This window comes from Ictidomys tridecemlineatus, chromosome 10 (genome assembly GCF_052094955.1).
Source record: "Ictidomys tridecemlineatus isolate mIctTri1 chromosome 10, mIctTri1.hap1, whole genome shotgun sequence".
NCBI lineage: Eukaryota > Metazoa > Chordata > Mammalia > Rodentia > Sciuridae > Ictidomys > Ictidomys tridecemlineatus.
This window is the reverse complement of record NC_135486.1, coordinates 110046042-110059229: the sequence shown is the minus strand read 5'-3', so window position 1 is coordinate 110059229 and position 13188 is coordinate 110046042. Positions and strand designations below refer to the sequence as shown.

The window sequence follows — 13188 nt, the reverse complement described above, 5'->3', positions numbered from 1 at the left end:
AAATGTAAACTGAACTTAGTTTAGAACCTCCCCTCATCATCTCCGTTTAGCTCCCATAACACGGTACAATCTTGTCACCTTGTGCCTAAGGAATATTCCACCACAGGCTATACTAAGCTTTCATGGTTCTACCTATGGAGCTGACAACTAGGCAGGTCAAATATGTAAGTTCTCGAATTGGTAAAATACAAAAATGTTCCCTCTAGCAATAAACTTCCACGAATATTATAGCAATATCTTAAGTTTATTTTTAAGAGCTAAATAGTTAGAGAAAAAGTGGCATAGTGGGAATGTTCTAAAATTATCAAGTGGAGACAGGGTGTGAATAATGGGACTGCAGAGAGAAAACGGAATTAGCCATGAGTTATAAGAACTGAAATTTAATAAGATTAGCATTGGTAATAGGTGTGGAAATTGGTATCATTCAATTAATTTTTTTCCTTGATACATGTTTGAACTTGTCGGGGACATAGCTCAGTTGGTAGAGTGCCTCGCATGCACAAGGCCATGGGTTCAATCCCCAGCACCACCAAAAAAATGAAAAATAACACAGTGAACAAATATACATTACCAACTGGCAAACAGAAATAATTTAAACTGTAAAAGAAATGGCCTGGCAGAGCACAGTAATCCCTACAACCTGGGAGGCTGAGACAGGAGGATCACAAGTTCAAGGCCAGCCTCAGCAACTTAGCAAGGCCATAAGCAATTTAGTGAGACCCTGAGGATGTGGCTCAGTGGCGAAGCACCCAAGTACAGTACATAGTTTAAAAAAAAAAAAAGCCTAGACAAAACCAAACCTGAGGAGGAAATAGGCTTGACCAAATTATCCAAAAATGACAAAACCTTTAATTTTCAGTGGAACCCTAAGTTTTCTGAATTGTTTTCTTCATAAATGTTTGCAAGCCCACAGCATGACATTTTCCTCTGATACTTTTTAACAGGTTACCTGGGCTGGTTTCTCCTGAAGAAACTGGACTTCTCCATCTTGAAGAAATGTAAGAAATCGAGGGATGATATGTTCTAGGAATGTAGAATACTGAGGAGATGATGTTACATTCTAATTAGGCAAAAATAAAAGAAAACTCCATTAGTTATAAGCTCATATTGCATTTCAAATTCACATTTTATAATGACCTCAAAGGAATACAAAACATTTTCATAGAGCCAACAATATTCTGAGTATTTAGATGTTTTTGTAGTAATAAAGTTTTAAATAAATTAGGATGATTGTTACTTCTGAAATCCAATTTAAGAGAACAAAATTTACTATTAAAATTAGAAGTACTGAGCAGGGCATGAGTATAAAAAAGGGCTACAAAAAAAGTTCACTATGATGGGAGAAGAATATAAAAGAAAGGGGTTAAACTTTTACCATCACAACAAGCTAGTGAGCAAGGCATCTGGGCAGTTAAATGCAGGGCAGAAGATAAAGTTTGGGGGTTGTTGCCTGGCAAGGGACACATGCATATAATCTCAGGGACCAGCAGGCTGCAGCAGGATGACTGCACAGCCTCATCAACTTAGTGAGGCCCTAGGCTGTTTAGCAAGACCTTGTCTCAAAATAAAATAAAAAGGGCTGAGGATGTGGCTCAATGGTAAAGCATTCCTGGGTTCAATCCCCAGTACCCTCCCCCACAAAAAATGGAGTTTTTACTATCATGTATGGAAATCTTAGAAGACAAGTCTATAAACAATGGGACAGAAAAACTGGGGAAAATCAGAAAGCAGAGTGATGCCCCAGGAGAGGAAAGGAACTACTGCAATTCCTGATCTATGCAATAGAACATCAGTCTCCCAGAGCCAACTCCAGGCACACAGAACACCACATGGGGGGCAGCCCCCACCACAGTACAGCACCTAAATAGTTTCTCCCAAGTAGACTGTCACCTTTCATCCCAAAGCTAGGACGTTTTATGAAACATTTGGATTCAAGGAAAATCAAGAATCAACAAATGGAATGGTATCAAACAAAAAAGCTTTTTCACAGCAAAGGAAACCATCAATCATGAAGAGAGAGCTTACAGAATGGGAAAAACTTTGACACCTGCACCTCAGATACAGCATTAATCTCCAGGTATATAAAGAACTCAAAAACTTCATACCAAAAAAAAAAAAAAGTAATTAAAAAAAAAAAAAAAGCTCTAATCAATACATGGGCAAAGGAACTGAACAGGCACTTTACAGAAGAAATAAAATTAGTCAACAAATACGTGAAAAATGTTTTAACATCTCTAGCAGTAGGAGAAATGCAAATTAAAACTACATTGAGATTCCATCTCATTTCAGTCAGAACCTCAATTACCAAGAATACAAATAACAATAAATGTTGGAGAGGGTGTGGGGGAAAAGCTATACTCATAGACTGCTGGTAGGACTACAAATTGGTACAACCACTTTGGAAAATCTGGAATAAAACCACCATTTGACCCAGTTATCCCACTCCTCAGCATATAGTAAAGGACTTTAAATCGGCATACTACAGTGATGCAACCACATCAATGTTATAGTGGCTCAATTCACAAGAGCTAAACTATGGAACCAACATAGGTGCCCTTCAACAGATAAATGGATAAAGAAAATGTGGTATATATACACAATGGACTACTATCGAATAGTAAAGAAGAATCAAATTATGGCATTTGTTAGTAAATGGATGGAACTAAAGGCTATCATACTAAGTGAAGTAAGCTACTCCCCCAAAACCAAAATCTGAGAATGTTCTCTCTTACTAATTAACACACAACGCAGGGGCAGGGAAGAATAGAAGTTCGTTTGATTAGTCAAAAGCAGATAAAGGGAGGGGAGCTGGGAATGAGAAAGATAGCAGAATGAACCAACATAACTTTCCCTAGGTTCACTTATGAATACATGACCAGTATAACTCAGCATCAAGAATGGGATCCTAGCAAGTTATACCCCGCATATGTATGTCAAAATACACTCTTCTATCATGTATATCTAAAAAGAACAAATTTTTTTTCAAAAGCATTCAAGGAAAAAAGAGTCAAGATCTAAATTAGGATGCAGAACTAACTGCCTTGTTATCAGAAAGTCAAGCACATCCACGTTATAGCTCACACTAACTACTGATCACAGAGTTTTCAAATATGAATTTCTCTTTAAAAAACAAAAACAAAACCAAAAAACACTTAAGGCTAGATAACTAGGTATGGTGGCACACATCTATAATCCCAGCTACTCAGAAGCAGAAGCAGGATAATCCCAAGTTTAAGGATAGCCTGGATAACTCAAGTGAGATTGTCTCTCAAAATAAAATCTAAAAAGGATGTAGCACAGTGGTAAAGTGCTTGCTCAGTACTCACAAAGCCCTGGGTTCTATTCCCTAGTACTGGGGGGGTTGGGGAGGGGATAGATAAATGGGCTGATACACACACACACACACACACACACACACACACACACACACACACACACACATCTTGTCAACTGCTGATGATCATTCTAGTATTTAATTCTTTAAAGAACTCAGTCAACTGAAATTATTTAAATCACGTATTTATATCACACAGATTTCAAGTCACAATTTAAAAAAGTTCCCAGTACACTACTTCACTTACTTAATCATGTTAATTTAATCAACGCATCTGAGACCAAAATGCTAGGAACTCACTGTCATACATTAAAAAGGAGAGTAAATCCTCAGAAACTCAAAAGGGCCAGTCCTTAATCCAGCTCACATCATGCCAACATGTGTTTATTCCTGCAGGTTTAGAGAATGCCCCAGGATTTCAGCCTCTCAAATAAACTTGCCAGACTAAGATTCTCCCATAGAGTCCCCTCCAATAAAATGTAGAATGCAGACTTATCCTTTTCTACCTTCCACCTCTTTTTATATAAAGTTTTTAACACCTTGCTTTAGTAGCTTGGGCAAAAGAGAAATCTCCTGAGGTTGGAGTTGTAGCTCAGTGATACAGCGCTTGTCTAAAATGTGTCAGGCACTGGGTTCAATTCTCAGCACTGCATACAAATAAAGGTCCATCAACAACTAAAAAAATTAAAAAAAAAAAAAAAGAAAGAAAGAGAAATCTCCTTAGCTAGATCTTTAAATATCTCACAATTTTATTCTCAGCTCAAAGCTAAAAGTTCTTCAAAATTTCTATTAAAAAACAAATACAAACTAAAATACTATCCATTACCATAAACAGAAAAGCACAGAATTCAATCTTACTGGTGTTTCTTTTTCTGTTTTTGTATTACTGGGGATTGAACCCAGGATCATTTGATCCCTGAGCTACATCTCAGCCCTTTTTATCTTGAAGCAGGGTGCTCCTAAGTTGCCCAGGCTGGCCTCAAACTTGTAATACTCCTACCTCAGCCTCCTGAGTAGCTGGGTTACAGGCATGCCCCACTGCCCCTGGCTTCCCACTAGCATTATTTAATCTTTATTAGTCCAAAAGACCAAGTAGTAGCTGGGCACGGTGACGCAGGCATGTAATCCCAGCAGCTCAGAAGGCTGAGGCAGGAAAATCACAAGTTCAAAGCCTGCCTCAGCAAAATCGAGGTGCTAAGCAACTCAGTGAGACCCTGTCTCTAAATAAAACACAAAATTGGGCTGGGGATGTGGCTCAGTGGTAAAGGGACCCTGAGTTCAATCCCCAGTACAAAAAAAAGAGAGACCATGCAGAGGCTAAGAAACATAGTATTTATTGTTCTTAACCTTATCAACTCCCAAGAAAGATTTTATTATCCACACATTAAAATAAGACTTTCTCATCTGTTTATTAGACTAACCCAGATGAACCATAAAGTTAGGCCAAACAGGAAATAGCTTTCTTCAGGTGTTGGACAAGAGGTTGTACTAGACCATAATTTCTAGAGAAGGCAAATTCTCAAGTTGAGCCCCATGAACACTCGGACCTCTGCCCAGGTACAATTTCCTGATAACACTCAGCAAACTCGGACCAAGTGGAGCCCAGATCTGCTGAGCTGTGGAGGCAGAGCCCCAGAGAAAAGTGAACCACTGGATGGTGAGGGAATGACAACCTTCTATGAGTCCTTAAGGCCTTAACTGAGGGCTGAACTGCACAAACGGTAATACTACCTAAAGTACGGCTTTAGAATTGAGAAATAAATGGAAGCACTAGAAATCTAACAAGGTTAGAATGTTGGAGTTCAAGCCTCAGGAGAGTGCACAAACCCACTTAATACCATGAGAACATCTCAGACTTCAGAGATTCAGCTGAGGAAGGAACAAGCCCTAAAGCAAGGCCTCTTCTAGACCAGCCCAACAGACAAATGAGATCAGCCTAACAACTGAACTGCCTAGGACAACAAATACATCAACACTCTTCAGGAGATAACAGAATCTAGAATTCCTACGTCATTTCACACACAATGTCCACTGCATAATAAAAAAATACTAGACATGCAAAGAAAAAGAAAGTGAAATGACCCATAGGCAGCCCAAATGTTGGATTTAGTAGACAAAGACTTTAAAGCAGCCATTATAGTCATTTACCAAGTAATGTTTCAGTAAATAATAGGCCACATACATAATGCTGGTTTCATAAGATTTTTTATTAACATTTATTTTTTAGTTGTAGTTGGACACAATACCTTTATTTGATTTATTTATTTGTATGTGGTGCTGAGGATCAAACCCAGTGCCTCATACATGCTAGGCAAGTGCTCTACCTCTGAGCCACAACCTCAGCCCCTCATATAAGATTTTTTATATATATATATATATTTTTAGTTGTCATGGACCTTTATTTTATTTATTTATATGTGGTACTGAGGATCGAACCCAGGGCCTCACACATGCTAGGCAAGCACCCTACCACTGAGCCACAACCCCAGCCCCTCCATTAAGATTTTAATGGAGCTATAGCTGGGTGTGGTGGCACACCTATAATTGCAAATATTCAGGGGACACGTGGGTAAGAGAATTGCAAGTTCAAGGCCAGCCTAGGCAACATAGCAAGACCCTGTCTCAAAGAATGAAAAGGACTGGGGATGTAGCTCAGTAGTAAAGCTTTCACCTAGCATGAGCAAAGCCCTGGATTCAATCCCCAATACTACAAAACAAAGAAAGAAACTTTAAAATTTTAAATATCAAGCAGACTGGATATGACCAAAAAATATTCAATGAACATGAAGAGACAGATGAATGGATATTTTCCAATCTCAGAAACAAAAAACAAAAACAAAGCCATGCAAGGTGGGGCACTCCTGTAATCCCAGCCTCAAGACCTTAATCAACTCAGTGACTCAGTGGTTGAGTCCTCTTGAGTTCAATCCCTGGTACAAAAAACAGTAACAAAACAAAGCAAAACAACAATAACAACAACAAAACAATATTCCTCAAGAGAAATGAGCAATTCATTATCAATAATGTGAAGAAAATGAACATTGTGTACAAAGTTTCAAATTGCAGTTTTGACATACAATAAGTTAATAAGTTACAAAGACAATGATTTTCGAGTTACTAAAGACTTTCAGCAGCAACAGGAGAGTAAGAAATATAAAATAAAAGCTCATACCTCAAAATTTTCACTAACTTCTTGCATCATTTTTAACTTTGTTTCATCAGCTGTAAGTGGCAAAACAAACCATCAGGTAATTGAAATTATGTTAAGAGATGTTCCTAAAATTCCTGGATTTAATAATTTAAGAGAAGCAATCAGATCTTATCAGTTTAACTGTCATGGCCCAACAGAAGACACATAGCTAATTCCCTATGACCAGCCACACACATTCATACTCCCAGACATAAGTGTGCATGCACAGATAAGAATACAGGTACACACACACACACACACACACACACTCACACGTGCCTCTTTGGGGCTCCAGCTAGTACTACTCATCATTTTGCTTCTCCACCAGGCAAAAAAAGAAAAACCAGAGTAGATGTTACTATTTATCTCAATGTGCACATCATCTGAACTGAAATGAATGATGCATTTCTTAATGACAGAAAGGGTCAACTTACGTGTATTAACATCTGTAAGAGCTGCTACAAACTGAAGGTATTTTTTCATCAGAGTGGTTTGGTCAACCACTGTGGCCCCTTGTGTTGCAACGAACGCCATTTTTAGTTTTGAGCTGGTTTCTTTTTTCAAAAGAAAAATTTAAGGTCCATGAGTTCACCCAGCCTACAAAAAGAAGTATATGGTTAGCCAACTTATCAAGGGCACAGTCTCACAACCTCAGAAAATCTTACCCAAATGCCTGTATTCATCTAAACACTTCTGTACTAATCCAGAATGAACACTAGTCCCTCTGCTCTTTTGAAAATGTTACCCAAATCCATTTTGTCTGAACAAGGTTTTTTTTTTTCCCTCAGCGATAGAAGCTTCTCCTTCCTACCATAGTTTCTTCTTTGCCTCAGCCAGGTGTTGGCAAACACTGTCCGCAAAGAACCAGGTGGTAAATATTTTAGACTTTGTGGCTATGCTATGCAGTCCCTATACAACTACTCATCTCAGTTATAGGCAGCAGGGAGTCACAGACAACATTTAATGAGTGAGAACATCTGTGTTCCAATGACTATTTATGGATACTGAAATTTGAAATTAATACTCATTTGTCATGAAATATGACTTTTTCCCCCTTTTTTTCCCTCTGCCATCCACTTAAATAATAGAAAAACCATTCTTAGCACCAGTAATGTAGCTCAGTGGTAGAGTGCTTGTCTAGCAAGCACAAGGCCCTGGGTTTGATCCTCACTGCAAAATCAATCAATCAATCAATCAATCAATCAATCAATCTAAAGCCACTCTTATTTCAAGAGCTATATGAAAACAAGCAGTAGGCTGGATTTGGTGTGCTGACAGTAGTTTTGCAACCTCTACCCTCAAACTTCAGTGTACATTAAAATTTCAGCATACATTAAAATCACCAAACCAACAGCTACCCCAGAAACCAAGAGGCCCAGTAAGCTGTAAATTTTATCTGCACACCAGGCACTCAAAAGCTGCTCCTTGAATGAATAAATGCTTCGAAAAGCATCTCGGTGAGTGGGAAACAGGTTGTTGACCAAACTTTTGAGAACTCCTGCTCCAAGGCAACACATAGATGGAGACTGGTTTCCATTTTAAGAGCTGTCACAAAAGCATGCAGAGAACCTGGTGAAACTGCCTTTACCCATCCTCCTTGCATAACTTCACCCTGCACAGGAGGGGGTTTCCTGGTTGGTTTCTTTCTTCAACAGACCAATAATCCTTCTGCAGGCCTTTCGAGCGCGCTGCCCTGCCGGGTACACTCTGGCAGGTGACAGATGGAGATGCACACCGGGACACCAGGGAGCCCCTCCTGGCCACTCAGAGACAGCAAGCACACTTCTCCGAGGCCGAAAGGAAGCCCTCGGCTACGAACAGCCCAATCCCCAGCTCAGGGCAGGAAACGTCATTAGGGGCACCAAGGCAAGGGGTCTGTCAGTCCTGCACGGCGACTCAACAACCGCTGACCCCTTTCAGGTCGCATTCCCTTCTCCAAACACCGACGCCGCATATCCCATCCCCGCCCCGAGAAACCTCAAACTCCGGGTAACGCCCTCTCCTTGCCTACGAAGCCCCCCGGTCCTGCCCAGACTTTCCAAAGTTGCAGTCCCTTCTTTATCAACCCTGCCATTTCCCAGGTCCGGGAGGGAGAGCTAGGCGCCTCTTCCCGCGAGACCCTGACGTGGAGGAACGCCTGGAGTTGGGAGGCTCCGGAGGCCGGGGGACCAGGCAAGGGACAGGTGGAAAGCGCAGGGTCGACGCCGCGCCCCCGCCAGGGGCAAAGGAGCGCGCGGCGATGCGCTCCGCCCCGCCCCGTCCCGCCGACGACGCTCCCGCCTCGCCGGGCCTGAGGCGGCGCCGCCGGGCCGGAGGGGGCGCTGTGGTCGCCGCTACCTTCGCTCTCCGCGTCGGGGCCGATGCCTGCGTGGAGGCCCGGAGGTGCCAGGCTGGCCGGGAGACGCCTCTGGGGGACACTGCCCTAATCTCTTGCCCGATCTCTGGTCGCAAACGGCCCTTGGGTTCCCTCTTTTTGTCGCCGTCCCCGGACACTCAGCGACCGCCTTCCAGGCCGCGCTACGGCGAGCGCCGAGGGCCAATCCCCGCACCCGCTAGTCCTGCGCCTCCCACTGCCTGCTCCAGGATGGGCCAGGATCGGTTGGGGCCTGAGTCGCCCCGGGCCCTGCCGCCCGGGGTAGGCTCCGCGGGTCCCGGAGAAGCCGGGCACGTCCCGAGACCCCTCCGCGGAGTCGCCGCGCCGCAAAGGCCTCCCCCACGGCCACGGAACGCGTGCGCTTCCCAGGGCCGTTCGTCCGCCCCCCGCGAGCACTTACCCCGACCCCGGCGGCGGGCCTCCGGCAGCCGGGCCCGCGCCCCAGCGAAGCCCTCGCAGCCGCCGCACGGCTGCTCGCAGTCCCGCCCCCGCTTAAAGCGGCCGCCGGGCCGACAGAGAACTAGGCCTCGGCGCACCGCCCCCAAGTGGGTGCGGCCTGCGAGCGGGGTGGGGCGTCCGCTGCCCGAGTGGGCCCTTCGGCCCTTTAAACCTCCGCTGTGGGGCGGGGCGGGGCCGCCAGCACGGACAGAGGGGCCGCCAGGTGCAGTTTCCGTGGGTTCCCTGTGTCCTCAAGCCTTCTCGCTGGAGCCAGGCTGTGGCTTGGGGGATGCTCCGCGGCTGCTGGGGCGGTGGGACCCCGAGGGGCTTCCCGAGTGGGCAACGGTCGTCCCCGGTAGAATCTACCGCTGGAATGAGCGTGGCAGGCAGGGCGGGGTTTCCCCATCCCCCTCCCTTCCTGGGATCCTTCTTAACGCACAGAAGTGGGAGGAGGCAAGGAGGGGCTTTGGGAAGGTTGGAGCTAGATGGAGACTGTCAGCAAAGGCAAGCCCTGGTGTTTTTGCCCGCAGGTGTTCACCAGGGCCACAGAAAGGCCCAGCTGCGTCTCCTTGAGCTGAACTGCAAAGGACCACTTTCTATCTGCTCCTATTTGGTGGACAGAAGCACTCCACCCAGGGCAAAACTGGGGGGAGAAAGGCTGTGGGCCAGGCCAGAGAGTGGGGAGGAACAGCTTGATGCCCAAGTGAGGTGGCATGGACCAGATCAAGAGGTGCCTGGAAGGGGAAAGTTCTGTCCAGTCTCACTTAGAGCCTCCACCTATGAGAGGTTGAACGGTGAGCTGTACCTGGTAACCCATGTTACCCAAGTTAGTTGGACAGATTGAAAGTGATGACTTGAACTCTACCACCTCCAATCCCATTTCGTTTCCTGTGCCTACACTCTCCTTACTGATTTATCATTCCCCCAGGGGAATCTTTGTGGTCCTTGCCCAAACTGATAGATTTCACATCTTGTAGTAATTAGAGCTTGCAAAGCCATCAGACACCTTGGAGGAAAATGTCCCTTTGAAAGCAAGTTCTTTTCTAGTTTATTATTGTCACAAGATGCAACTGAAACCTGAACTGTAAGTGAATGTTTTAGAGTTAATTATTCCACTCTGCACCCCCAACCCCACCCCTCTCCTTGTAAAATCCCCTATGCTCCCTCCACCACTACCCCTCAAAGTAGGAGGTTCAAAGTTGGGAAAAATCTGAGGGCCTAAAATTTAAGGCTGTTTTAATATTTTTTACCAGATAGAAAAATCTGGGCAGATACACCCTTTGATAAATTTCAGCCTAATTGCATATTATAAAGACCCTGACAGAGCAGAAATTCCATCACTTTCCTGAGGCCTGAGTTCTATCAAAGTACCTATCACACTGTTATGATTTTTGTCAGTTTTCTTGTCTGTCTCCTGAATTGGAGGTTAGGTACAGTATCAGCTGCATCCCTATCAGGTAAATCACGTGGCCCTTCTGCTTAAACCTTGCAAAGGCATTTCAGCTCCTCCCTGTCCTTAGCCACTGTCACCTCCCATCCCAGTATTCCTGCATCACTGTGGAACCACTGTGCAGCCACTGTGGAATTGCTGTGCCTCACACCCACCCACATTGTTCCTGCCTAAGGCCTTTTGCAGTTAACCTGCCTGACCGGAATGTTCTTCCCTCAAAGGCACAAAGCTGGCTCCTTGTGATCCTTGCTCAACTCAGAAGCCATCTCCTCAGAGAGGCCTTCCTTAAGGGCAAATATAAGGAAACCCTTCCCACTCAATTGTCTCCCATAATACTGTTCCCCTCCCTTCCCATAGCCTTACAATCTGAAATTATCATGTTTCCCCTCCTGGACAGTAAGTTCTTTTTCTGTCTTTGTTTACCATTGCATTTCCATTGCCCATTCAATGTTGTCTTTCATCGACTAGAACTATCAAAACAAAATATCACAGAGCAAGCAGCTTAAACAACAGAATTTTATTTCACACCATCCTGTGCTTCAAGTAGGAACAGAGAAAAAGTGGTCTGGAGATTGGTCCAAGATTAAGGTTCTAACAGGTAGGCTTCATTTTGAGGCCTGTTCTCTTAGCTGCCATCTCACTGTGTATGTACTTGACCTCCTCCTTGTCCTCTGGTGAGAGAGCAAGCCCTCTGGTGTCTCTTCTTCTTTTAAGGACACCAGTTCTATCAGATTAGGGCCCTATCCTTATGACTTCATTTAACCAGAATTATTTTTTAGAGGTTTTCTCTCTCTAAACACAGTCACACTGGGGTTATGTCTTTAACATGTGAAGGGGGGAGTGACACAATTCACTCCATAACATGTGCTCTTTTGTCACTCTAACAAATATCTGAGATAACCAACTTACATAAAGAAAAAAGGTTTATTTGGGCTCATAGTTTCAGTCCATGTTCAGTGGGCCCTTGTTATTTTGGGACCTGTAGTGGGGCAGCAGATCATGGCCAGAGTACAGGGAGGAGCAAAGCCACTTACCTTGTAACTAGAAGGCAAGATAGCCCAAGAGTCCTGAGTTCCACTGTCCCTTTCAGAGGCACACCCCCAGTGACCCAAAGACCTTCCACTAGGCCCCACCTCTTAAAGTGTCCCCATAACTTCCCAATATCACCATGCTGGGGACCAGACCTTTAATACATGGGCCTTAGAAAGACAGTAAAGATCCAAACCCACATTTAATAAGCAAATGTGGTCCCTGTCTGGAACGATGCCCTCTACAGGGCAGGGATCAACTGAAGCTAAAAAGAAGAAATCAAGAGGCAGGGAGCAGAACTCGCTATACCTGCAAAGCTCTTGCCTAGCATTCGCAAGGTCCTGGGCTCAAGCCCCAACTCCACAAAAAAAGAAAAAAAGAATTTCAGGAGCCCCCAAATATCTACTCCAGTGGGCACAATCTGCACAGATGGTCTCCACGGTGGAGTGAGTCAGAGCAAGAGCCCCTGCCCACATTTTTAAGAGCCAATCAGCTAGGGGCAGTGGTGCATTCCTATAATCCCAGCAATTTAGGAGGCAGGATGATCATGAGTTCAAAGCCAGCCTCAGCAAGTTGGCAAGACCCTTTCTCAAAATAAAAAAAAAAAAAAGGACTGCAGATGTAGATCAATGGTAAAGCACCCCTGGGTTCAATTGCCTGAACCCTGCTGGAGTCTCCTGTTACCTTTGCCTTACATGTTTGGTTTCCTGGAGGCTGGCCATTTTGAGGTTCACCTCTGCAAAGAACTTTGCACTGTGATGAATTCATATTCCAGCACCCTGTCCTCCAAAGATCTCTTGGGGGTTTCTTTCTTTCTTTTTTTTTTGTTTTTGTTTTTGTTTTTGTTTTTGTTTTTGTTTGGTGCTGGGTTCATACCCAGGGCCTTGTGCATGCAAATCAAGCACTCTATCAACTGAGCTATATCCCCAGTCCTTCTTATGGGTTTCAACAGTGTAACTGGGTGGCCTGAGATCTGACAAGTCCAGCTGCCATGGGAGAGCTGAGGCTCAGACCTAAAACCATGCTAAATTTAACAAAGAAATCTCCTGGAACCCCATTCCAAGCTGTTATCAGATTAGCTCCAAAAGCATCCCTCAGGAGCTGATCTGGGGTCATTGTCACCAATGCACTGGCCTACCTCCCACAGCTACATTTCCAGGAGAGGACATTGAGGATTTGTTAGGAATGTGAACCCTAGGGCTACTATTCTTCCAATATCAAAGGTGAGTTATAGCAGCTCACTAGAACCAACAGACTGTAAGTAACCTTCTTCAGGAAGATTCTCATCAACAAGAATTGCCATTCTCACTCTGGATATAAAACTTCCAAATATTTGTCTAAAATGTCCTCTGTACTTATTGCTGGGAGATAGT

At 44.2% G+C, this 13188-nt stretch overlaps 1 protein-coding gene and 1 non-coding gene across 17 annotated transcripts in view; both read right to left on the bottom strand.

Annotated features, from left to right (window-relative positions):
• Positions 1-9457, bottom strand: part of Trrap (transformation/transcription domain associated protein) — a 114247-nt gene extending 104790 nt beyond the window's left edge. For 15 of the 16 annotated variants that reach the window (XM_040278121.2, XM_040278130.2, XM_040278127.2 and 12 more), the window contains exons 1-4: positions 9299-9457; positions 6959-7121; positions 6507-6556; positions 950-1060 (exon numbers count right to left, since the gene is read on the bottom strand). In XM_040278121.2, coding sequence (XP_040134055.1) covers positions 950-1060; positions 6507-6556; positions 6959-7058 — 261 coding nt within the window. In that variant the 5' untranslated portion in view covers positions 7059-7121; positions 9299-9457. Of the gene's footprint in view, positions 1-949; positions 1061-6506; positions 6557-6958; positions 7122-8861; positions 9017-9298 lie in introns of those variants that run through there. The other variant, XM_040278122.2, reaches the window with a different exon arrangement.
• Positions 6640-6847, bottom strand: LOC144367677 (small nucleolar RNA ZL1). The gene has a single exon (XR_013427212.1). It is a non-coding gene; the product is annotated as a small nucleolar RNA ZL1 (small nucleolar RNA).
• Positions 9458-13188: the final 3731 nt, after the last annotated feature.